This window comes from Ranitomeya imitator, chromosome 4, assembly GCF_032444005.1.
Source record: "Ranitomeya imitator isolate aRanImi1 chromosome 4, aRanImi1.pri, whole genome shotgun sequence".
Lineage (NCBI taxonomy): Eukaryota > Metazoa > Chordata > Amphibia > Anura > Dendrobatidae > Ranitomeya > Ranitomeya imitator.
This window is the reverse complement of record NC_091285.1, coordinates 420662012-420689739: the sequence shown is the minus strand read 5'-3', so window position 1 is coordinate 420689739 and position 27728 is coordinate 420662012. Positions and strand designations below refer to the sequence as shown.

The 27728-nt window shown below is 42.2% G+C and overlaps 1 protein-coding gene across 2 annotated transcripts in view; it reads left to right on the top strand.

The window, feature by feature from the left end:
- Positions 1-27511, top strand: part of SND1 (staphylococcal nuclease and tudor domain containing 1) — a 980965-nt gene extending 953454 nt beyond the window's left edge. For both annotated transcript variants that reach the window (XM_069765442.1, XM_069765443.1), the window contains exons 20-24: positions 375-444; positions 17119-17232; positions 17316-17519; positions 26733-26777; positions 26998-27511. In XM_069765442.1, coding sequence (XP_069621543.1) covers positions 375-444; positions 17119-17232; positions 17316-17519; positions 26733-26777; positions 26998-27063 — 499 coding nt within the window. In that variant the 3' untranslated portion in view covers positions 27064-27511. The remainder of the gene's footprint in view (positions 1-374; positions 445-17118; positions 17233-17315; positions 17520-26732; positions 26778-26997) is intronic.
- The last annotated feature ends 217 nt before the right edge of the window (positions 27512-27728 follow it).

The following is a 27728-nucleotide window of genomic DNA, read 5'->3' as shown; positions in this document are numbered from 1 at the left end:
GGCCTGATCGCTGCTACCTGTCACACTGGACGATATCGCTAGCGAGGACGCTGCAACGTCACGGATCGCTAGCGATATCGTCTAGTGTGACAGTACCTTTAGGCCTGTTTTTGAGAACAAAGCATTATAACGCCCGCCAGCAGATGGAAGTGTGAAAGAGGCCTTACTTAACAAAAGTCAAGTGATTTCTAAGAACCACAGAGAGAGATGCCTAGACAGAGATCTAGTTGACATGGCTATGTACCACTAACTAACCCATCAGTATGCCTTTTTAAAGAGTTTGACTTTAAGTACTTGCTTGGTAGCTATAGCCTCTGGCATTATAGAAATAATCACTAATCCAAGTACTTACTTATTTTTTGTTGTTCTTCCAGGTACCGAGCTCGTGTGGAGAAGGTTGAGTCACCCTCCAAGGTTCATGTGTTTTACATCGATTATGGAAATGTGAGTGTCTTCTTGTCTCAGTTATAGCATTACTCACTATATAAAATGTGTGACAACAAGGCCTAATGAGGCAGTTATCAGGTATAAAACGCATCCAAGAGTGTATTGCTTGAAATGTGGACTAAGGTGTGAAGTTTCTCCTTGTGGAGAAAGCCAAGTCAGCATAAGGAGAATTATGAGCCATGCAATGCTCTTTTGGAATTTAAATATGCAAATTGCCTCTTCAGAGAGGAAGAGGGCACAAACTGTTGGAATTAGAAAGCCTAAAAGTCAATACTGGCTCTTGAAAAGGCTTTGCCATATGTCTCCATACACTACTCTGCCACTATCCATAAGGTGAAACTTTACCCCATAGTCCACCCGTTAAAGGCCTCTCACACAGCTTAATCCGTTCTCTTGCATTGGACTGATGAGGTGCAAACACCACAAAAAATATTTGCAAATGGAGTTTCTGGTTTGGCTTCTTATACTAAGTCATGGGACAAGACCTGTTAATTATGTCACTGATCTCTAAGCACTGCAAATTTTTACTAGTCTTACTATTCCTAGGTATTAACGCTTTGTTGGTTATTGCGCTGCATATTGAGTAAAAAAATCTGATTCTTTCTTGGAGAAATATGCAGAATTCCCAAGTAAAAGTAATTTTAACCAAATACATACATGTTACTGGGAAATCCGTGTATGAAAGAGCCGTTTCATGTAGGCCTAATTTTTATATAATATTGCTGACTCCCCACCCACCACAAGAAGCTTTGTGCTTTTCTTCTCCAGGTCTTATTCTGTGGCTTCTTTTACACTTTGGACTTCTCCCTTAAATCTGTCATTGGATCAGTAAAGCTATAATCGGAGGCTGTGATAATACATATCCTTATAGTGGCACGTGTAAACACCAATGCATTGAAGCTGTATCATGTGAATTTGCTCCTGACCGGAATTAACGGGCAGTGACCTCACCTGAATAGCGGATAATATTACATTCAAAAGCACTAACCTGCTGAAGGGATTAGGAAGCCGGCTCTTCCCAAGCTTGGAAGGAAATCAAAATCTCCCAGGTCTCGGTATTATATATATTACATAAATAAATTTCCTGCATTGTCCCTGAGGACTCATAAAAAACGCTCAATTTAATATATTTCCTCAGATTGAATCTTTTCCCTCTGCCGCTGTGTGAAGTAGGGCTGTGTCTTCGATTAGAGTAAATCTGGTCTGTTAGCATACAAATAAACCCATTTCCAGTATTAAGCGAGATGAACTTTCCTAACACCAGGCAACGCAGTCTGTGAGCCTAACAATTATGGGAGCAATTACATTCTAGGTATTTAATGTAGCAGAGAAACTACTAATATATGATTTCTACACAATCTTTTCCCTTCTTGTTGTTTTGCTGTGAACTGCTAAAATACATTGATTAGTTTAGTTTATTATTATTGAGGAAATGTATCAAGACACAAACTCTTGATACTGGACTGTTTCATTACTACCGTATATACCCGAGTATAAGCCGACCCCCCTAATTTTGCCACAAAAAACTGGGAAAACTTAATGACTCGAGTATAAGCCTAGGGTGGGAAATGCAGCAGCTACCGGTAAATGTCAAAAGTAAAACTAGATACCAATAAAAGTAAAATTAATTGAGACATCAGTAGGTTAAGTGTTTTTGAATATCCATATTGAATCAGGAGCCCCATATAATGATCCATAAAGTTTATGATGGGCCCCATAAGATGCTCCATATTGAAATATGCCCCATATAATTCTGCATAAAGGTTAATAATGGCCCCATAAGATGCTCCATAGACACATTTGCCCAATATAATGCTGCACAAATGTTGATTATGGCCCCATAAGATGCTCCATAAAGATATTTGCCCCATATAGTGCTGCACAAACGTTGATTATGGCCCCATACAGACACTTGCCCCATTATAGTGCTGCACAAACGTTATGGCCCCATAAGATGCTCCATACAGACACTTGCCCCATTTGCTGTTGCTGCGATAAAAAAAAAAAATCACATACTCACCTCTCCGTCGCTCAGGCCCCGGCACTTTCAATATTCAGTGCACGGGCTAGAAAACAGCTGACCGCTCCACCAGACCAAGAACACGCCAGACTTTCAAACTGCAGCCAGCCGCAGACTTCGGGTGCTAAAGCCAGAAAAGCGACCATCATCGATATTGAAGCATAGAAAAATTGGCAGCACTCACCAGTCTTCACAAACAGGTACTTTATTGTAGCATATCTTCACGGCACGGGGGTGTATATACAAAAGAAAGTGACAGCCGAACGGCCGTTTCGCACCCACCTGGTGGGCGCGAAACGGCCGTCGTTCGGCTGTCACTTTCTTTTGTATATACACCCCGTGCCATGAAGATATGCTACAATAAAGTGCCTGTTTGTGAAGACTGGTGAGTGCTGCCAATTTTTCTACGCTTCACTTTCAATATTCACCTAACTTTGTTCCGGCGCCGCTCCATCTTCAGCGTCTTCTGCACTGACGTTCAGGCAGAGGGTGTGCACTAACCACGTCGCCGCGCCCTCTGACCTGAGCGTCACTGCAGAAGACACTGAAGACAGAGCGGCGGCTGGAACGAGGAAAGGTGAATATCGCGCAGCGCTCCCCCTCCCCATTACACTCACCTGCTCCTGGCGTGGTGCAGTCCCTGCATCCCGGGCGCTGCTGCTTCTTCCTGTACTGAGCGGTCATCGTTACCGCTCATTACAGTAATGAATATGCGGCTCCACCCTTATGGAAAATGCTGAAAATCTCGGCTTATACTGAAGTATATACGGTATATTGCTCTGGTAAAACTAATATTGTTGTGGAATTTCAGAAATGTTTAATCCCTTAATGACCTAGCCAATTTTGACCTTAATGACCAGGCAAATTTTTACTATTCTGACCACTGTCACCTTATGAGGTTATAACTCTGGAACGCTTCAATGGATACCACTGATTCTGAGTTTGCTTTTTCGTGACATATTGTACTTCATGTTAGTGGTAAAATTTCTTTCATGTGACTTGTGTTTATTTATGAAAAAAAAAACGGAAATTTGGCAAAAATTTTGAAAATAGTCGTGTGACACAAAATAGTTAATATATCAGCACAATTTTGGAAACTTCATTTTTTTCTTGTTAGGGCGTCATAAGGGTTAAAAGTTGACCAGCGATTTCTCATTTTTCCAACAAAATTTACAAAACCATTTTTTTTTTAGAGACCACGTCACATTTGAAGTGACTTTGGGGGGTCAGTGTGACAGAAAATACCCAAAAGTGACACCATTCTAAAAACTGCACCCCTCAAAGTGCGCAAACCACATTAAAGAAGTTTATTAACCCTTCAGGTGCTTCGCGAGAACTGAAGCAATATGGAAGGAAAAAATTAACATTCAATTTTTTCACAAATAATTTACTTTAGACACAAACTTTTTATTTTCATAAGGAAATGAGGAGAAAATGGGCCACAAAATTTGTTGTGCAATTTATCCTGAGTATGTCAATAGCCCGTATGAGTGGGAAAGCCACTGTTTGGGCACATGGCAGGGCTCAGAAGGGAGGGAGCGCTGTTTGACTTTTTGAACTCAAAATTGGCTGTAATCAATGGCGGGCACCATGTTACGTTTGGAGACCCCTGATGTGCCTGAATAGCAGAAACGAACACACCCCCAGCCTTAATCCCAACTCTAACCCCAACACCGCAACCCTAACCCCAACACAACTGTAACCACTGACCCAACCGTAACCCCAGTCATAACCCTAACACAACCCTAGCCCCAACACAACTCTGGCCCCAACTTTAACCCTAGCCCCATTCTTAACCCCAACCATAACCCTAGCCCCAACCTTAATCCTAGCCCCAGCCCTAACCCTAACTGCAAGGAATGGAAAAAATAATACAAATTTGTTTTATTATTTTTATCTAAAGGGGTGAAAAAGGGGGTTTGATTTATTATTTTTTGTTTGATCACTGTAATAGGGTCTATCACAGTGATCAAAGTGAACCAATAGGAAAAATCTCCTATTGTTGCCGAGTCACAGCCGGCAGATCTCGGCGGGCGCACTGCACATGTGCTCACCATTTTCTCCTAGGAAGATGACGCGGGGACAGAGCAGGAGGGTCCTGGAATGGCGGAGGTACCGGGGTGGGATCGGGGAACCCCATTTCTCTCTCCTCTGGTATGCTAGATCATATCAGAGGAGAGAGAAATGAATGAAAAATCTGTTTGTTTTTTTGTGATCGCCGTTATTCGCAATCACGTGACTGGGGATGGTAAAAACCGGCCCGACTCATGTTCTCCCGGGTCTCAACTACCCCACTTATTTCTCAGCGGCGTTAAAAGCGGTGCTGAGGAATAAGGCCCCTTAACTGCTGCCGTTAAAACATGTATATGCAGACGTTAAGGGGTGAAAGGGAACCTGTCAGGTCCCCCATGCCCTCCAACCCAGCAGCATTCACTAATGTATCAGAAAATTCCCTGCCTAACTGTCCCGGTATAACGTTTCTGTACAAATGAGGTATAAAAAAGCATTTAAAATTTCCCCATTTTCTATGTTAATGAGGCTTTGACTAGTGCATGGAGTGTTAGTTCCTCTGTCTTGTCAGCCCTCTTTCCATGTTATCATGCTGCTGTGGGCGAGATAACATAATTTGCACAAGCGGCATCATCACTGCTCTTGCAAATCTCGTGCATGCGTGTTGCTCATTCCGGCAGGATCACTGCATCTCTGAAGCTGGGTGTACGCTTCCCGGATTCAGAGGAGTGCACTGGTGTCTCTCACCTGTCTACTGGCATCAACATTTGGTAGGGTGCATCATGTAAACACTGCAGCCAATCGGTGTCCTCTAACTTCCTGTTCAGATATAACGTGAAAGCTGCCACTTGTTCAGGTCACTTTACCCCCACTTTCCACAGGTGGGGGACACAGTGCCAAATGTAGAAGAGTGGTCCGAAAGATGATTACCTAGTGGGATTTGAACTCGCACACATTTGGCTGAAAGACTCAAACTGCCCAGTGCTGTCAGGTGGACAGTCAAGGGAGTATTTTTATTAGATATTTGTGTAGCAGTAGAAGAGATAAGCGGTGTTCGAGTCGAACTGTTCGCCAATTTCAAATTCGAGCTGTTTTGGGCGGTGTTCGAGTCGTTTGACAAACTCGAACAATTTGCTTAAAATTCGGCTGTTCGAGTTTCTGTTTGATAACTGTTAGTTCACCAAAAGCCTAACTTGATTTGTACATTAAAACTGTTTATCATTGTTAATAGAATGTTTCAGTGTAAAGGGGGCCGGGGATAGATCTGTGCTAAAATAATGCCGATCTCATTTTTTTTTTTCTTTCCCGCATTTACAGTGGAGCGGTGCAGTTTCTCAGCCTATCAGCAGTGCACACACACACAGCAATGTGCATGTGATGCACACAAGCAAGGGCATGTGTCATTGGCTGTGTATGTCACATGTCCTTGCCCTTTAAGAACCAGCCATTTTCCCCGTCGCCACCATTTCCTCACTACTGCAGCTTAGTGTTAGACGACACCGCTGCTGCTGTGGGCGCTATACAGACTAAGTCTTTTTCGGGAGCGTATTTTCTGAAAGATAGGTTTAAGCAGTCGGGACTAGTTGTAATATCAGCCCTTTTCAGGGTAGGTTACAGCAGTTCATAGCACTTTTTGCCAGGCAGGTCTGTGCCAGTGCTGTGCAAGTGTTTGTCACAGCATGTGGTGTAATCTAGCTCAGCCAATCCTTTTGGGCTAGTAGCATTGTCTGGTAGTCAGCAGAGTAGCCCACCTGTGAAGCTAGCTACACCGCCTGTGTATCTAAATTTTTACTGCATCTAACCCAGTAAATCGTTTTGGGCCTATGAGCAGTGTCTGCATGTCAGCGGAGTAGCCCGCCTATGAAGCTACTCCGCCTGTGTATCTAAATTTTTACTGCATCTAACCCAGTAAATAATTTTGGGCGTAGGAGCAGTGTCTGAACGTCAGTGGAGTAGCCCGCCTGTGAAGCTCCACCGCCTGTGTATCTAAATTTGTACTGCATCTAACCCAGTAAATCTTTTTGGGCCTAGGAGCAGTGTCTGCACGCCAGCGGAGTAGCCCGCCTGTGAAGCTACTCCGCCTGTTTATCTAACTTTTTACTACATCTAACCCAGTAAATCGTTTTGGACCTAGGAGCACAGTTTGGCCACTCAGCTCTGCTCGGTTTCCATCCATTGTTTTTTTGTGCCAACAATTAGAGATACAGAGTTGCCAATTAGTAAAGCACCAAAATGAGTGGCAAAAGGCCTGCTGCTGGTGGAAAGGGGAATAGGCATGTTCGAAAGGGAAAAAAAGATTGTGTCCATGGGGTAGGTGGTAAAGCCACAGTAACATCTGCAGAAAAAAGACCATCTTCCAGCCATAGTAAGATGTCTACTTCTTTTCGTGGACAATCTGATATCCCTTTCTTACGACAATAGCTACGAGCATCGCTACAAATTCCAGATGAGGCACAAAAACAGCAGGTGATTGAACGGATATCAAGTGATCGTTCAAGTGGTCTCTCCCTCACCTCAACTTCAACATCGCAAATACTCCAGTCCTCAGAGGTGTCACCCCAATCGCACTTGCTTCCTCACAGCTCCCAAATCTCCAGCCGCCCATCTGAGTATGGGGTAACACAGATGGTTGAGTCTGCAGAGCTGTTTACTCATAGCCTGGGAATCAGAGGTCTTCTCCAGAGCTTCTGTGAATCCAGACGAAAAAATGATGTGCATTGATGCCCAGAATCTTTGTGAGTCGGATCCAGTCCCAGATGCAGAAGGTTCTGAGCATAATGTAGACCCTCGTTCCCAAACTGTAACTCCTGTTGGTGGAGACAATGAGGAAGATGATGATGAGACTGAGATACCTGATTGGAACGAAAATTTGACTTTTCGGTCAGGGCAGGAAGAGGTTGGCTCTGAAGACGACGGGTGTAAGAATACACAGAGTGATGATGACGAGGTTGGAGACCCCACTTACTGTCAACCCACAGTCCGCCAGTCCAGGTGGTCAGCAGAGGAGGTGGAGGAGGATGCTAGTGACGAGTCTGACGATGAGGTTAGGTTGCGCCTTCCTGGACAGAGACGGAATACTGGAAGCATGTCAACAACTGCATCCTCAACCACAACTGTGCCTCTGAGCACAAGTCGTGGTGGCTATTAAGGTCGCATGGGCTCGAAGCCTTGCATAGCCTGGGCATTTTTTGAGATCGCAAAGGATGACCCAGCTCATGTTGTCTGTAAGATTTGTCACCAAAATCTCAGTAGAGGCCAAAAAATGAATATTTTGAGTACTTCATGCATGAACCATCACATGGATATGAGGCATAAGTTGCAGTGGGAAGCTCACTGTGCTACAATGCGGCCTAGTGGGCCGAGCCAACCACCGTCTGCCCCATCAAGTGCATCCGCGGCCTCTTCATCCTCTGTGACTGTGGGAACAGCAGTCACACATGGTTTTGGACGCAGACCTTCCACCTCTTTACCCACAACAGCCAGTGTGATTGGCAGGTCGTCAGGACATTTGCAAGTGGAATCACCTGCTGGTGTTGAGCGCTCTCTGACATTTTGATCAAGGCAACATAATATCTCCGCCTGCACCTTCCTCACACCAGCAGTTTGCCGGGGACACAGTACTCAACCCTGTCTAAGCATGGCAGCCAGCCCTCAGTCCTTCAGATGTGGACAAGTAAAAGACTATTTTCTCCTAGCCATGACAAAGCTAAGAGGTTGAATTTCACCATCTGCAAGCTGTTGGCTACAGAAATGCTGCCTTTCCGCCTAGTGGACACAGAGGATTTTCGAGACCTTATGTCTGTCGCAGTAGCAGATGCCCAGTCGCCACTACTTCTCAAAGAAAATTGTGCCTGCGCTACACCAGCATGTCGCACACAACATCACCGCTTCCTTGAGAAACTCTGTGTGTGACAGGGTGCATTTCACCACAGACACTTGGACGAGTAGACATGGACAGGGGCGTTACATGTCGGTGTTAAATATGCTTATTTTGCATATTTATTTAATCTGGACTCTTTACCAGGTGCGATCCTTTTAAAGAAAAAATGTCATGATATTTTCATAAAAAATGTAGTGGTTTTTTGAATTGTCCACAGAAAAACCACATTGCAACAAAACAAAATAGATGAAATAGCTGCGAACTGATTGTCCATTTGTTCCTATCAGCGTTCCACATCTTTCCCAAAGTTGTGAATGGTGAAAGCCGTCTGTCTGTGTGAAGTCTGAAGTCATCATGGCTACCAGTTGTTCCTTCTTTCTGTTAAGTAAATAAGGCAGCACACTGCAGCGCTAAAACATGTAAACTTGAAAACACGAAATTTGAACTGCATTACTGCACTAGAAATATGAAAAATGAGCTTTTAGCGCATAAAAATGGCCAATTTTATGTGTACCCGGTAGCCCCTTTACGGCATCTCTCATATACCAGGTCCTAAAACTTGCCTTACCTCGCTGAGAATAAATGTCTCCATCTGAATGGGTACATGTGAAACCTCTTCTTAGACTAAAATTCTCTCTCTCTGTGGAGGGGTATTGGACCTGCTGTAATTAAAACACCTGAAGCTAGGAGGCGAAGTGCACGATCAGAAGGCTTAAGAATACATTTCAAAAACCTGACCGGCACATCCAAACATAGACTAAGTGTGAACAGGTGCTGAACCTAGAGTCGCCAACTCGTATATGGTTAAGTAAATAAGGCAGCACACTGCAGCGCTAAAACATGTAAACTTGAAAACACGAAATTTGAACTGCATTACTGCACTAGAAATATGAAAAATGAGAGCTTTTAGCACATAAAAATGGCCAATTTTATGTGTACCTGGTAGCCCCTTTATGGCATCTCTCTTAGCGAGGTAAGGCAAGTTTTAGGACCTGGTATAAGAGAGATGCCGTAAAGGGGCTACCAGGTACACATAAAATTGGCCATTTTTATGTGCTAAAAGCTCTCATTTTTCATATTTCTAGTGCAGTAATGCAGTTCAAATTTCGTGTTTTCAAGTTTACATGTTTTAGCGCTGCAGTCTGCTGCCTTATTTACTTAACTATATACGAGTTGGCGACTCTAGGTTCAGCACCTGTTCACACTTAGTCTATGTTTGGATGTGCCGGTCAGGTTTTTGAAATGTGTTCCTTCTTTCTGTGACTTGTCTGACGTCCATGGAGAATGATGGTGAAGGCAGGAGGTGACCCCCACGTGACAAACCCCCACTCTCCTAAGAGCTGTGATTATAAATGTGTCTCACACACCACGTGTCCTCTCTATATGGTGTTAACTTATACTCTGAGCTATCTATAGATAAATAGCTTTTGTAATGTCAGCGAGAGGCAATGTGTTCAGTACAGAATTGAGAATAAGAATAATAATATTTAAAAGTCGGTGACTGGGCACTGGGTAACTATGGTGACATCAGGGGAAGGGGCTGCTGTCCAAGTCTTGCCATTCCCAAGAGTTGCGCGTCGATCCTCTGTATCTCTAAGTTCCTCCACTGCTTCTGCTTCTTCAACCTCCTCTCGGTCCTCCACCTGCACCCAAAGCCTGTCTGGTAATGCCACCCGTGTTCTAACTGCGCAGAAGGAATCCTGCACACCTCCTTACTATGCTGTCACCAAGGCTCAATGGCATCAGGCGATGTTTACCTTGAAATGTCTGGGAAATGTGAGTCTCACAGCTGAGGAGTTGTGGTCAGCTCTGGAGACCGAGTTCCATCAATGGTCGTCTCCACTGAACCTGCAGCCAGGGAAGGCCGTGCGACAATGCTGCAATCCTGGGTGCGGCCCTTCACCGGGGCAATGTCACACACATGCCTTGTATGGCTCCCATTTTGAACCTGACTGTCCAGCAATTTTTATCCCACTATCCCGGACTAGATGGGCTGCTGCAGAGGGCACGGTCACTGTGTGCTCACATCCACTGTTCGCATCCTGCAGCTCAATGACTTACATCTCTACAGAAGTCGTTGGGCCTGCCAGTTCACCGGCTGAAATGCGATGTGCCCACACGGTGGAATTCAACTCTGCACATGTTGCAGTGACTGTGGCAGCACCGATGAGCCCTGGTGCAATACGTTATGATGTATAGCCTGGGCCAACGAGATCCAGAGGTGGGGCAAATCACGCTGCAGGAGGGGTCTCAGATCAGGGACCTATGCACCCTTCTTCACAGTTTTGAGATGGCGATGAAGATGTTTAGTGCTGACGATGCCATTTACAGCATGACTATTCCGGTCATTTACATGCTGGAGCATACCTTAAACAGTATTCGGAGTCAGGTGGTGGGACAAGAGAAGGAGCAGGAGGAGTCGTATGCAGAAGGAATAATATCTCCAAGGTCCAGACAGTCTGCAGCACCAAGGCGGCTGGCATTGGAGGGTGGGGGAGAGGGATTACAGAGAGCGCATGGTAGCAGCCAAACTGTTTTGGAAGGTGCAGGAGCCGAGGAAGAAGTGGAGGACGAACTGGCGCTGGGCGTGGAAGACTCATCAGATGAGGGAAACCTTGATCAAATTTCTGTTATGCGAGGTTGGGGGGAGAGGGCAGAGGAAGGAAGCATGATTCTCACCTCGCCGCCACCAAGACAACAAGGACTTCGTCCTCCTGGATGCGCAAGACACATGAGTGCCTTCTTGCTGCACTACCTGCAACATGGCCTTCGGATTGTCAGGATCCGAAGTAATGCCGTCTACTGGGTTGCAACACTCTTAGATCCCCAATACAAATGTAAATTTGGTGACATTATACCTGCCATAGAAAGGGATTTATGCATGTAGGAGTATCAGCAGAGACTGTTACAGAATCTTACATCTGCTTTTCCACAAAACACCAGTGGTGCACGTAGTGAATCTCTGAGTTCTAACTTGCCAACCATGGTACTGTCGAGTCATCACTCAAACCTTAACAGTAACATCGTATCTGGTGGTAACAGCAATTTTTTCCAATCGTTTCAAGAAGTTTTAGACCATCCTTTGCAAGGCCACAGGAGACAAGAAGTCTGACGCATACCTAACGCCTAGAGAGGATGGTACAGGTGTATCTACAAGTTAACATCGATGCCATGACTGTGGAACTGAACACTTGCTCATTTTGGGCTTCCAATCTGGAAAAATGGCCTGAGCTCGCCACTCACTCCTTGAAAATCTTGTCGTGCCCCGCAGCCAGCGTGCTCTCTGAACGTGTGTTCAGCGCTGCTGGTGGTGTGCTGACAGATAAGATCACGCGGCTGTCCAGTGACAATGTAGACAGACTAATGTTCAAGATGAACAAGACCTGGATCCGCAAGGACTTTTCTACCCCTGTGTCATCCTGGGGAGACTAAAAGCTTGATGATTTTTTAAAATCACCTCCCCAACCATTTTAAGAAACTCTGGTGAAATTGATGCCACTTAAGTGGTGTCTGTGGCCCAATTTTTGGAAATAATGGAGACTCTTTTTGGAGTCCCCTTGCTCTGTTTTTCATGACGTTGGTATCGTCAATTCCAGGTGGGTGGGGTCGCTCCCCCCCTTTTTAACCTTTAGAAACTACATACACTATGGCTTGGGGTAACACAGATGGTTAAGTCTGCAGAGCTGTTTACTCATACTATGGCCTGGGATTCAGAGGTCTGCTCCAAAGCTTCAGTGTCTGCTAGTCAGCAGAGTAGCCCACCCATGAAGCAAGCTACACGCCTATTTATCTAATTACTAATTTTTAACTGCATCTAGCCTAGGCAATACTTTGGGCCTAGTAGCAGTTTCTGCTACTCAGCAGAGTAGCCCACTCATGAAGCAAGCTACACCGCCTGTTTATCTAAGTACTAATTTTTAACTGCATCTAGCCGAGGAAATCCTTTTGGGCCTAGTAGCAGTTTCTGCTACTCAGCAGAGTACCCCACCCATGAAACAAGCTACACCACCTTCTTCCTTTCTCAATCTAACCCCTCGGCTCTGGGGTGTCCGCTCTCCCTCCTGCTCTCTCCTTCTCACAGGTGGGCTGCCGCGTGTATTCACACTGTGGCGAATCTTTTTGGACCCAGGCATAAGAAGTCGTCGAGGTAATGGATAAATTGTGCCCCCTTAGAAACGTCCATGATGACCCATTCGAGGAAGCAACTAAACGCCTCAAATAGTGAGCAGGATATGGAGCACCCCATGGGCAAACAGCTATCTATGTAGTATGCTCCTTCACAGAAGCAGCCCAATAGGCGGACGCTATTCGGAGGCACAGGTAGTAACCGGAATGCCCTCTCAATGTCTGTTTTGGCCATTAGGGTGCCCCTTCCCAACTTCTTGACCTGCCTGATTGCCTCGTCAAATGAGGTACAGTATATAGTACTGTACTTGGTTCCGTGTCGATGTTGTCGTTTACTGACCTGCCCCTTAGATATGACAAATGGTGGATTAGTCTGAATGTATTGGGTTCCTTTTTTGGCATGAATCCCCACGGGGATACCACTACTTCTTCTAAGGAAAGTGTTCTGAGTGGACCCGCCATTCTACCTAAAGATATTTCTTTTTTACATTTTTTTGTCACGACGCCTGGGTGTTGGTAGGCTGATTTTAGATTTTTACTCCAACCTTTCTTGATTTTAGAAGGGCATGACATGCCTATATCTGTGTCTCCTCCTCCTTTTACTCCTCCACCTCTTTTCTTTTTGCATGACTATATGTACTTGTGACTTTTCCTTGTGTTTGTTGTGTCTTCTGAGCAGTTTGTCAGCTTTTCGACACCTTTTAAGGTGTTTTCTATGTGTTTGTGTTTGCCTGCCATTTGTTTCAATGGGGTTCGACGAACATTCGTCGAACACGCCCCAATTCGACAAACCGAACTCGAACACTGGGGGGTGGCTCAACATTATGTAGCAGACATTATTTGTCTTTTCAGAGGAATCTGCTTCTATCTGCCAGAATTGATTAATCATCAAAATTCCCAATTCTGAGGTAAAATCTGTATCCAGTGGACCCTTTTCCATTTCTGAGATAGAGCCTTATCAGTAGCAGCTCTCATCTCTCTAGAGAGGAGTGAGGAGCTCTTCATGTAGCTCCTCCCATCTACATAGAATTGTATCCGTATTAACTGCCATCTTCTCAGTAATGGTAGAGTTGGTCTTCACTGCATACATATTTACTTCAGAATTGAGAATTTTGATAATGACTGATACATTCTGGCAGAGAAAGAAGCAGATTCTTCTGATCTAGTACAATGTTTCTTATTTTCATGTATACTATTGATTTATGAAATAAAAATATAAACGTCGGTTACAACTTAAGCGAGAACTTTTTCCTTACCAATGACCTAAACCTGTTATATTGGAAATTCAGACGCACAGTCCATTTCCAGTTCACGGATGATGATTTGGTAATAATGTCTTTTCTATTTGAAAATATTTACTGAAAGCTCCAAGTGAACAAATGATCTATATATATTTTGTACAAAGAACTTATGTGACTCCTAGTAATATAAGCAACCCTAAACCTGATTCCCAGACATCTATCTTAGGTTTAGGGAGCTCTCTGGCTGTTTTTTCCACCTGATATAGGCGTGCCCTGCTTTACAGGGAATCTGTCAGCAGGTTTTTGCCATCTCATCTGAGAGCAGCAGGTTGTAGGCAAAGAGAAGCTGAATCCAACGATTTATCACTCAGATTACTAGGTGCAGCCGTTCTCACACAGTTTTTAGATTACCGTAGAATGAAGCCGAGCTGAGAAAGGTAACCCCGTCCCCATCAGGCCTTGTTTATACAAATTAATCCAACAAGGAAAATACCCCAAAATGACTACAAATAAACTTTAAGTAGGTAAATAGACTTAAATACCAAAAAGAAACTACTAGAGACCAATAAGAATCAATATAAAATTCAATTAGTTATTTTATTTGACACCAAAAAGACAATACACGAAAATTAAAAACAAGAGGGACAGATCAGCACTCATAGCTTTACAAAAGAGTCAGTAAGAAAATATCAATTCCACAGTGTGGAGTACTGGAAGTACAAAAAGACTTTAGCTGCAATATAACATTAATCAGTATCCACAACGGGACAAAAGTGAGGGAAAAGTGTACATCAATATATTTGCCAAAATATATAAGCGGCATCTCATGTACTAAGAAAATCCTCAAAAAGAGCAGTTTCAAAGAAAAAAGTGCATAGTGCATAACATATACTAACCAGTACTCATGCTGAACGTGCCGATACCACCACTTCACGCTCCAATGGTGATACAGAGGAGGTCACACATCCATTTTATATACAACCTATACCAAAACATACATAAATTGTGTATAAAATTTTTCTAATGTTCCAGTATCTCGGGGTCTCGGTTTACTTTCCTGCAGAAGTTGTATACCTTCTACCTAAATTTACTGATGCAGCCAATCACTGGCCTCAGTGGACAGCATGAGACTGCTGAGGCCAGTGGTTGACTGCAGCGAAACATTGGTAAATTCACATAGTTGCTGAAGGGAAATAAGCACAGAAGTCTGGGGAAGACGGAAGCAGTGGTGCAGTAGGGGATTTATTTGGGAAATAACAGTTCTTTTGTATTTTTATTACCTTTACCAAAGGGCAAGCATGTGCAGGGTTAATCATAAAACACGTAATCATTCACCTTCAAGTGGGTAAACCACATTGGATAGATTCAATAATGCCATCAAATTATACAGCCAGAAGTGTGTAACTCAGATGTATAGTAGGGCTTAAATGACCAAAAACAGTATATTGTGGTTCATATGATAAGTAGTCACTATATAATAAAGAGAGGCCATATTCATTAAAGAGAGTTTCTGCTCGGACCACCCCTTCTTGATCTAAATGTTGCTGCCGCAATTTTTTTTTTTTAATCAGCCCTGGCATTAATGTCTCTGCCTGTTGTCACATTGAACATGAAGAGGAAGCCAGGACTGATCCCAGACTACTTCATCAATTCAACAGAAGGTGGGGACAGTGACGCCAGTGCTGATTGGGCCCCGGGGCTCACATGTATCATCAACCGCACTGGAGTTCCTACACAACTTTTTTATTTTATTGGGGCCAAGCTTGGGGTATGACAACGAGTTGGACAACTTCTTTAAAAAATGGTCCTAAAAGTATATGTATGAAATATATATATAAATATATGAAAACAAGCCAGTCCACAAATATCTGGACTATAACTGATGTGCATTTCATGCACATCTTTGAGGGGTAAACTGTATCCAGAATTTGGAGACTTTTTAGGTTTTTATATATTAACTTTTAGGACAGATTTTTTTTTTTTTTGCAACATTCCCTTTCTATTCTATATGGTGATTGTTTATTCAGATATATATTTTTACATATTTCATGCAGGATTCCTTACTATTTTGTAATTTGATAGCTTTAATAATAATAATATTTATTTCTATATAGTGCTAACATATTCCGCAGCGCTTTACAGGTTGCACACATTATCATCACTGTCCCTGATGGGGCTCACAATCTAAATTCCCTAACATTATGTTTTTGAAATGTGGGAGGAAACCGGAGTACCCGGAGGAAACCCACGCAAACACGGGGAGAACATACCAACTCCTTGCATGTTTGAACCCAGGACCCCAGCGCTGCAAGGCTGAGTGCTAGCCACTGTGCTGCCCCAGCTTTGTTGAATTAGTCATATTTGGGTTTTTCACTTTTTTATGTGTGTTTGCCATTGTTTGCTTTTTTGTCATTTTTTTGGATCTTGTATATGAATAAAGGTTTTTTTTAGGAGTTTTATTTTTGAATAGTCCCACAAATTAATACATTTTTGTGCTTTATGAACATGTTTATAATTTTTCTTTTGGTTGTGGTCTATGCTCCTTTACTACTTTTAACCTAATTTTAGCTGACAGTGGAAAACCTCTTCAATGATGTTCACCTGTTAGGATGCTTTTCGCCTAATTTTTATTTTTGATTTAAAAGAAATTAAAAATATTGAGGAGGAAGACAATAAATTCTAAGCAGATTTAAGTCTAGCCCATAATGTTACAATAATGTAGCATTTTCTGCAGTATGTGACAAACTCCAAGCACTGTACTTGCATGATCCTTTTTCATCAATGTTTGATATCTGTAGTATTTGGTCGATTCTTTCAGTCCAAGCTCTTAATGTTTATAATGCTGAGTTTACACTTGAGCTCTTAGTTATTCACAGTCAGAATTTTCTAAATGTCTTGTTCTCGTTCTGTAGCCCACTTTAGATTGCTGTTTCAGTTGATGGCTTCATAACAAGATTTTAAGCTGGCTCTTTTTCATGTAGTCAACAGAGCTATTTGTTCCCCCTCCTTACTGAGGGCAGGCGCAGGCCGCGGGCTGCTCAGCAGGGCAGCTATGAAATTGCAGCAAAGATACCGCTCCGGCCCCCGGATAGCCCCTCAGCTAACATGTATTTTTGTTCTTGACATCGTTTCATCTCCCAGCTGCCGGCAACCGCCCTCAGCCTATGATTGCCAAGATTAATCCCTTCGTTGTAACCTCTGTATGAATATGCATGCTCTCAGGATTTAACTGTCTATATAGAAATGTACGCAGGATGTTGATGATGGTCTGATGAGAGCGTAGCTTCTCCCGTAATATTGCAGTTTTTCTTCGGTCTACTTTTCTGGCTGTGAAATATGATTACATACGTTTTATCCGAGTGTTTCACCTGTCACATTGTTAATCTGTTTTGCAGAGAGAGACAGTGCCCTCCACTCGTCTGGGGACCCTCCCAACATCTTTCAGTGTTCGTACACTCCCAGCACAAGCTATAGAGTATTGTTTTGCTTTCATCCAAGTGCCGCAAGATGTGAGTATACTGCCAGTAAGATGAGTGTCTGCACTGATGCATTTACCTAGTGGTCATAATTGACTATCCTTTACCTAATACAGGAGGACGCTCGTGCTGATGTGGTGGATAATGTGGTTCGCGATATTCAGAACACTCAGTGCCTGTTGAATGTGGAGTATGCAGGCGCTGGCTGTCCACATGTTACTTTGCAATTTGCAGACTCCAAAGAGGATGTGGGCCTGGGTCTGGTAAAAGAAGGCCTGGTCATGGTGGAGGTGCGCAAAGAGAAACAGTTCTTGAAACTGGTGAGTATATCTGAAAATTTTCTAGTACAATGACTTATTCCTGTATTATTACCGCATATTATACCATAAATCATTTGGCAGTTGACTGAATGTACTTTAATCCTTAGGCTCAACAATTTACAAATAGTTATTAAAAAAGGCCTAGTAAAAATAGTTTATTTTTCTCAACAATAATTCAGAAAGTCTGAAAATGTAACACTTTAAAAAAAATAAATTAATGACCTCTGTATCTTATCAAAATTATTCCTCAGAAAAAATGTTCAAATATTTTGTATTACCAAGTTATTTTGGATTTTCATGCTATACGTTCTCCACTCGTGCATGTCTTCCAGTCATCCAGGCAGTATGTTACAGAGCAGGAGAAGTCGATCAGAATAGTATACATTTCTATGGGAAAAGTTTCAATATGACCTGATATTTTATACATTGAAAATGTCAGGAATATATGAATTATTTTCCATGGTTCTGGAGACACAACCAGAACCGGCCTACTACTCCTCCCATCATTTGGTTTCTGCAGGACCATATCCTGCATGCAGCCCCTCTCCCTCTCTGTGAGTTTCCCCCCTTCCAGCAAATGGTCAGTGTGGAATGTGGAATTTTATTACCAGCAAGCTTAGCAGAGCTGAATGTTTCTTCCCTCCAAAAAATCTTTGTCAAATTCAATCAGACACATTAATCCAGAAACATCAAAATTGGATTTCCAGGATGTGGGTATTTGGGGTTATGCATGGCAGCGTTTTGCTGCATTTAGGGCTATCAGAAACCTGGGAAATGAATTTCTGCCCACCAACAAATCACAGACATACCAAGTTTAGACTCTAAAGAATGGTAAAATCGCAAGGGAAAAAATAATGCTAATGTCGTTGGCTTATGAGCTTCAAGGCCAAAGGTATGAAGGAAAGGAGTTATTGATAACTTTCTAAGTTATATGCACCTCCCAGAAAACAGCCCATATGTGAGGTCAGCAAAGTGGGAGTTCCTAATTGTATTGACCAAAGCATAAAACAGGAGCGTACATCTTTGGCAATCATTCAGAGCCGGAGAAACAGCTAGACACCATGCTGTGGTAAAGATCAGTTCTTTTGGATCTCTCCTTCCCTTTATCGACACGTCATGCCTGTGACTGAGATTTAGTAAGTTTCGTATTTTCATCCCTTTTATTTCATAACTGTTTGTACATACTTGTATTTTATCTCTTTCGTAATACCATTTGTATCTTTTGTAAACACTTCTGATTTTTTCTGGAATCTAATATATAAAGCTGAATGTGTGTGTGTATGTATGTATGTATGTATGTGTGTATGTCCGGGATTGGCATCCGCACCGTCGCAGCTACAGCCACAAAATTTTGCACCGTCACACGTCTGGACCCCGAGAGCGTCATAGGCTATGTTGTGAGGTGAAATTTTAACCCCGCGCTTTCCAATTCACCAAACAATTTTGCCCCTATCTACATAATGGGGAAAAAGTGAAAGGAAAAGTGTTGGAGGCGTCGCAGCTACAGCCACAAAATTTTGCACAGTCACACGTCTGGACCCTGAGAGCATCATAGGCTATGTTGTGAGGTGAAATTTTAACCCCGCGCTTTCCAATTCACCAAACAATTTTGCCCCTATCTACATAATGGGGAAAAAGTGAAAGGAAAAGTGTTGTAGGCAAATTGACAAATGCCAGATGTGAACAAGGGGGACTTAAAGAGTGAGAGCGATGGCACCAAAGAGTATATACTGTACAGTTGCTAAGGTGGGGCCCCGACATGGGATACTCACCACACACGGGGATATGAACACACACACACAAAATGCGCCACAAACTACCACGTGCTTGAACACATATCACCCTCAGCACTCATTTCACCACACATACGCCAACCTCGCCACATAAAAGTCACTGCTCAAAACTCACCACGCGCAAAACTCGCCACGCGCAAAACTCGCCACATGCAAAACTCACCACTCGTGCAAAACTCACCTCATGGAAAATTTGCCACACGCAAAACTTGCGTACGCGGAAAAATTGCCACATGCACAAAAGTTGCAACACATGCAAAAGTTGCCTCACACAAAACTTGCACATACTCAAAATGCGCCACACGCAAAACTCGCCATGCGCAAACCTTGCTGCACACAACTTGCTACACTAACCTGTCACATGCAACTCGACACACAAAAAGTTGCTACACGCATGTCGCCACACAAAACTCATCTCACAAAAGTCGCTACATGCAAGTCGCCACATGCAACACAACACACACAACTTGACACATGAAACTCGCCCTAAAACACACACAAGTCAGGTATTAGCCTTCAAAAATAAAAATCTGATTAATAAGCAGACAAACTACAAGAGCAACAAATGTACCATATAGGAAATACGGCAGCTGTCAGTCACATGACCTGTCTATTATGTGTGAGATAATATATACTGCCAGGGGGAGGGCTTCCTGTTGGCTGGGGATTTATCAGGCTGCCAATTTAGCTCACAAATACTGAGGTAAAAATACTGACCAAATAACGTGTGAACGCGATCTAATACAGGAGGAGATGACACACAGATATATACTATATACAGAAGGAGATGACACACAGGTATATACTATATACAGGAGAGATGACACACAGGTATATACTATATACAGGAGGAGATGACACAAAGGTATATACTATATACAGGAGGAGATGACACACAGGTATATACTATATACAGGAGCAGATGACACACAGGTATATACTATATACAGGAGCAGATGACACAGGTATATACTATATACAGGAGGAGATGACTTACAGGTATATACTATATACAGGAGGAGATGACAAACAGGTATATACTATATACAGGAGGAGATGACACACAGGTATATACTATATACAGGAGGAGATGACACACAGGTATATACTATATACAGGAGGAGATGACACACACATATATACTATATACAGGGAGATGACACACAGGTATATACTATATACAGGAGATGACATACAGGTATATACTATATACAGGAGGACATGACACACAGGTATATACTATATACAGGAGGAGATGATATACAGGTATATACTATATACAGGAGATGACAGCATGGTATATACTATATACAGGGGAGATGACATACAGGTACATACTATAAACAGGGGCGATGACACACAGGTATATACTATATACAGGAGGAGATGACATACAGGTATATACTATATACAGAAGGAGATGACACACAGGTATATACTATATACAGGAGCAGATGATACACAGGTATATACTATATACAGAAGGAGATGACTTACAGGTACATACTATATACAGGAGGAGATGACACACGTATATACTATATACAGGAGGAGATGACATACAGGTATATACTATATAAAAGAGGGGATGACACATAGGTATATAGAGAAGGAGATGACATACAGCAGGTATATACTATATACAGGGGAGATGACATACAGGTATATACTATATACAGGAGATGACATACAGGTATATACTATATATTGGAGGAGATGACATACAGGTATATAGTATATACAGAAGAGATGACATACAGGTATATAATATATACAGGAGGAGATGACACCTGGGTATATACAATATACAGGAGGAGATGACATACAGCAGGTATATACTATTTACAGGGGAGATGACATACACGTATATACTATATACAAGAGAAGACATACAGGTGTATACTATATATAAGGGAGATAACAAACATGTATATACTGAGGTGAAAATGAGGGGTGTGAGGTGAAAATGAAAAGGTGTGAGTGCAAAATGAGAGGAGTGAGGGAAAATAGTGGAGTGATCGGAAAATGACAGATGTGAGGTCGAAATGACAAGTGTTAGGGGGGAATGAGAGGAGTGAGGGGGAAAATGAGAGGTATAAAGTAGAAAATGAGGTGTAAGGGAGAAAATGAGAGGCATGATGGGAAAATAAAGAGACGTGAGGTGCTATAACTAACCACAGATATTTACTATGCCCAGGCAAGGCCAGGCTCTTCAGCTAGTTACTAATAAATTTGCTAGCTTCATTCTTCTTGCTCTTTAAGCGATCTGCCACGTACTCTGTGCCAATTCACATTACTAAATGGGTGTCCTATCCACCTATAAGAGATCGGTGGCTGTAGCATAGTTTTTGTATTTATGTGGTGTTGTGGACTTGGTGGTGACTGGATCGAGGTATTTCTATGTTCCTATCAGGAGCCGGTGGTATATATACATCCTGTCACCTCACGTGCTGCAATATTCGACATAAATTAGAGCAGCTGCGCCCTTTTTCTTATCCTCTGTCAATACCTTTATTGACCAGTAGGGTAGAGGGACGCCAGAGAGCTGCAAGTTTGTGACTAAAAGTTAAGTTTTTCTGACAGAAATCAATGATGGTTGTATGCATATGAGTCCGGTGGGCGGTCTACTCACTGATTGATAGTGTGCTCGTCATGACTGTGAATGAAAAGACAACTGTCAGTGACTGAGTAGGACCACCCACGGGACCCATATACACACAAATACCAGGGATTTTGCGTGCTGTGCAGTACACCCTACACTTGTGATTAAAGCGACTTTTGGAAAAGACCCGGGACAGGTCGAAAGGTTAATACGATGTGTCGCTCTACAGTCATGGCCAGAAGTTTTGAGAATGACACCAAAATTATATTTTCACATGATCTGCTGCCCTCTAGTTTTTATTAGTGTTTGTCTGATGTTTATATCACATACAGAAATATAATTGCAATCATATAATGAGTACCAATAGGTTATATTGGCAGTTAGAATGAGTTAATGCAGCAAGTCAATATTTGCAGTGTTGACCCTTCTTCTTCAAGACCTCTGCAATTCTCCCTGGCATGCTCTCAATCAACTTCTGGACCAAATCCTGACTGATAGCAGTCCATTCTTGCATAATCAATGCTTGCATTTTGCCAGAATTTGTTGGTTTTTGTTTGTCCACCTGTCTCTTGATGATTGACCACAAGTTCTCAATGGGATTAAGATCTGGGGAGTTTCCAGGCCATGGACCCAAAATCTCTATGTTTTGTTCCATGAGCCATTTAGTTATCACCTTTGCTTTATGGCAAGGTGCTCCATCATGCTGGAAAAGGCATTGTTGGGCGCCAAACTGCTCTTGGACGGTTGGGAGAAGTTGCTCTTGGAGGACATTCTGGTACCATTCTTTATTCATGGCTGTGTTTTTAGGCAAGACTGTGAGTGAGCCGATTCCCTTGGCTGAGAAGCAACCCCACACATGAATGGTTTCAGGATGCTTTACAGTTGGCATGAGACAAGACTGGTGGTAGCGCTCACCTCTTCTTCTCCGAATAAGCTGTTTTCCAGATGTCCCAAACAATCGAAAAGGGGATTCACCAGAGAAAATGACTTTGTCCCAGTCCTCAGCAGTCCACTCCCTGTACCTTTTGCAGAATATCAGTCGGTCCCTGATGTTTTTTCTGGAGAGAAGTGGCTTCTTTGCTGCCCTCCTTGAAACCAGGCCTTGCTCAAAGAGTCTCCGCCTCACAGTGTGTGCAGAAGCACTCACACCAGCCTGCTGCCATTCCTGAGCAAGCTCGGCACTGCTGGTAGTCCGATCCCGCAGCTGAAACAGTTTTAAGATACGGTCCTGGCGCTTGCTGGTCTTTCTTGGGCGCCCTGGAGCCTTTTTGACAACAATGGAAGCTCTCTCCTTGAAGTTCTTGATGATGCGACAGATTGTTGACTGAGGTGCAATCTTTGTAGCTGCGATACTCTTCCCTGTTAGGCCATTTTTGTGCAGTGCAATGATGGCTGCACATGTTTCTTTAGAGATAACCATGGTTAACTGAAGAGAAACAATGATACCAAGCACCAGTCTCCTTTTAAAGTGTCCAGTGATGTCATTCTTACTTAATCATGACTGATTGATCGCCAGCCCTGTCTTCATCAACACCCACACTTGTGTTAATGGATCAATCACTAAAACGATGTTAGCTGCTCCTTTTAAGGCAGGACTGGAATGATGTTGAATTGTGTTTTGGGGGTTAAAGTTCATTTTCTGGGCAAATATTGACTTTGCAAGTACAGTAATTGCTGTTAAGCTGATCACTCTGACATTCAGGAGTATATGCAAATTGCCATTAGAAAAAAATGAAGCACTAGACTTTGGAAAAATTAATATTTGTCTCATTCTCAAAACTTTTGGCCATGACTGTATATCCTTCTACCCATCACTTCTACCCATCATTAAAAAAAACTCAGTGCGAGTGTGGCTGATTTCCTGCTATTTGACTTAATTTGGATTCTTCAGTTCAGCCTGCACCCCTCTCTACCTATCAATGAGTGCGCGCCTTATAGCTCACTAAAATACTAGTTACTCTGAAACTTTCCTAATAAACTTATACTCTACTCAGCTTCTCCTTCTCTGTACTGTGCTGTCCACAGATCAGACTGCATGAACAAAGCGACAGATTCCCTTGAAAAAAACTTTAATTTTTACTGTGGCTTTTTACCTTAACAGCTTCATAGCTGCAATTCTAACTTTCTGCTCCTATTTTTGTTTATTGACTGCTATTCACTGATTTTGTCTTTTGGTTATATATGTTGACACTCCCTTCATCCATCATCAAAACCATGGTAAATGATTTTTAATATGGATGAAATTTCTAGTAGTAGAAAAACAGAGACAGAGTACATCATGGAGACTTATTGGCAGGATGCCCAGCTCTTATCAAACAGCGGACTCATGCTACTGAATTTCTAGGTATTCCAATAAATATATGGGGAAGAATCATCAATGTTAGATGTTTTTGTTAGCCAGAGATGGATTTTGTTGCCTGCTACTCTGCAGTGTACAGTTTTCTCCAGCATCTGAATACAATAAACGGGAATAATTTGCTTCAGCGTATGTTATTGCCATCTGTATGACCCTAGGATACTCTCAACATGAAGTGACAACTGAACATTTTGTAAGACTCTTGTGTTGTGTTAGAAGAAATCCTACCATATTGTTTATATGATTCATAGATTATTCAGCACACACCATAAAATATGAGCTTATAGCAAGATGAGGCAGGTAGCGAAAGAGGTGGTGAGCCCTGGGGTAGTGTTAGCGCATAGGACAGCATCCTCTACATATCGTATTGAGATTGGCCACAGCAATATTCATGCTGGTTAAGGACCTGTTAAATGTGATGATCACTAAATGTTTTCCTGCTGAATTGGCGATTCTTTATTGTGTTGTGAGCGGTTATCAGCAGGTTTGTGAGTTAGCTACCAATGTAACCAGAGTATAACACTGCACTGGAAAATGTATCATGCAGCCACTTCAGGACATGAAAAATAGAACTGACAAGCAGGAGCTGCCCCTACCCTCCCTCTGCACAACTCGATAGCTCATTAACGGACTTATTTACAGGAGCCATTTTAATTGATATTCAGCAGAAGTTATTGACCACTGTAAGCCCCAGTGCCCAACTAATGTAAATCAATATGGTGAGAATTCATGGTGCTCAAGAACTGGGTGCAGCCCCTTGTAATTGCATAGACATGATGAAGTGTGTCATGATGAAGCAGACAAGTGACTCCTAATACTAATTACACCACCGCATATAGAATATGTATCTTGTTCCTATACCGCCTGGATCCATTCTTCATACTAGGGACCTGTGTTGAACACATTTCCATACCACGGCTTCCTTTGCCTTTCATTGATATTCATAGCTGTGATCTAAGTCATTATATGTGTTCTTGCCATTGTAATATTTTCGAAGTGCTCAGTTTTTGTCCGTTTCTGTACACTTTTGGAAAAGTATAGTTGAGTAATAAACCATTAGTTCTTCCCACTGGCCTCTTTTCTGTTCTCTTGCCAAGGAACAAGCAAGCAACAGCTAAAGAAATGTTTTGATTGATTAAGAACTAGTTGCAATTGTACACGTTGTTGCAGGTCATAACCTTAATGCATACCTGTCACTAGAACAGGTCACTTTAATTAAAGGTAAGATTAAAACTAATGGCAGCTAATTTTGCCCAATAAATGGCCACCCAGGCCTCTAATTGTGGGGAATAAAGGAACTTGTCAGCACATTTCTCTTGTGCTAAAAGCTGATTTGGCATCTCTTAGATGCTCATGGAGGAGGGATGTTGACTGCTTTAATAGTATGCTTTAAATAAAATGGTATAATTTTTGGTGTTTGTATGGTAGATCTTTTGATGACCTGGTCAATCACTTTTATTTGGCTAATGTACATTTTATAGTGGAAGAGGAATATTATGAAGCTTGCTGCTACAGAAGCAATATCAGCAAAAAATTGTATTTTTTCCAGTTTGCCTGGTATAAGTGTGTCTATAGTTCTCTGAGCGTATTTCTGTCCTTCCTTGTCATCCATCGGGTTTTAGAGAATTGTTATCCTTTTCTCCTAGAGTGGTGCTGATGATGAACAGGGCGGTAATCAAAGAAATTGCTGTGCTGGCTAGTCTTTCTAAAGGGGGTGTTCCAGATTTAGCAAATATTCTTCAGTGTACAATGACAAGGTCTTTAATTTTCTAATATAGTTTCAGTACCAATTCCTCATAGTAGTCGAGATTTCTTCATCCTGACATTCAGTAGGAACTTTAATAGATTTCTTACAGTTGTTAAAAATTCAAAATAAACTGAAAAAGTTAGAATTCCAGAAGCAAAAAAAATAATAATTCTGGTGCCATAGTTTGTAAGAGATCATTGTATGAGCTGCCATTGGGAGCTCTGGTCAAGAATGGGGGTAGTTCATTGCAGCCATTTCTAGTAACGTTTCCAATTAAATGTGACTCTGTTTTATGCTATAAATATCTGTGACTTACTGTCTGACGGAAGAATATTGTCACGTTTTGGAAGGAAGGGTTAAAAGCTTAGCTTTTCAGATCATGTTCTGTACTTGGCTTTCTTTGTTGGCAAAACCAAATAGTCTCCTGTGCGCTTCTGTAATCAGTAGCTTTGTTGGGCTCTGTTACAGCTCTGCAATCAGGGGGATATGTTGGCTTATACGTTCCACTGAGCCTCACCAGCTCATGCCTGACACAATAACCTCTTCTCAATAGATGCTCAGATTCCCAGTATCACAGCAGATTGCTGTCAAACTCCACAAGGAGTTACACTTGCTGTATATGGTGAACACAGACCCAGTTAGTACTATTGCTGGTGATTATGTTCTTGCGTGTAAAATAGCGAGTGTCTGAATCTTCCTTTTCTGTTTTCTGTAGATTGCAGAGTATGTGAATGCTCAGGAATCTGCAAAGTCTGCAAGGGTAAGTTACTATTTCTACTTAATACAATGCCTAAGGGAATGCTAAAGTACAAGCAAGGGTTGAGCCCCCTTTTTACAGAATTCTCACTATACTTATTGTATATAATTGACACCATGTGACCGTGTATTATTCCAGGAAAATCCAGTTTCACATAGAGGACAGTAATCTGCTCTTCTAGTCAAAAGTTATATTTTACTGTTTTTTTTTCCTTTGTATGTAGTTGAACCTGTGGCGTTATGGCGACTTCCGTGCTGATGATGCTGATGAGTTTGGTTACAGCCGCTAAAACAGTGCCATTCCAAAGATGACAGAGACCCCCTCCCTCTTCACGGCTTTCTATCACCTGCTCCATTGAAGAGAGGTTCCAGCAAACAACACCAGTTACATTGGAAGGGGAACACAGGCTTAATCCTGGACAAGTATTTGCATCAATTGAAAACTTCCCAAATATCCGTGCATACGGTTCATACAGGACCTGTTAATCTTTATTTTATGTTTTCTTTTTTATTATGGAAAATTAATTAGATGGACTGATATTAGTTTTGTATTTTTTCTCGTAACTCAGTCCTGTGTCCTCAAATCATGTTCTGCAAATTAAATGATGAAGTTTTAACTGTCCAGTCCTCTATATCCCTCAAACTGTAATTGTTTCCTCCCATATCCAGTGTCCAGGGTCATATGTTTTGTCTTGTGTATTTAATGGCTCAATAAAGTACTACGTTCTAATTGCATAATGTTGGTGTCTTGTAACATAATTTACAGTTTCTAATACTGGTCTCATCAAAATTAAACTGCAACGTCAGAAGTTTTCTCTCTAAATTAGATGTAGAATAAAATTAAGCACATATTTGCCTTAGATTTATCTAGATATTGGGGCAACAAGCAAATTCACTTTCAACAGACATTGAGAATTGTATATCAGCCCTTTACGATCCATGATATATAGGTTCG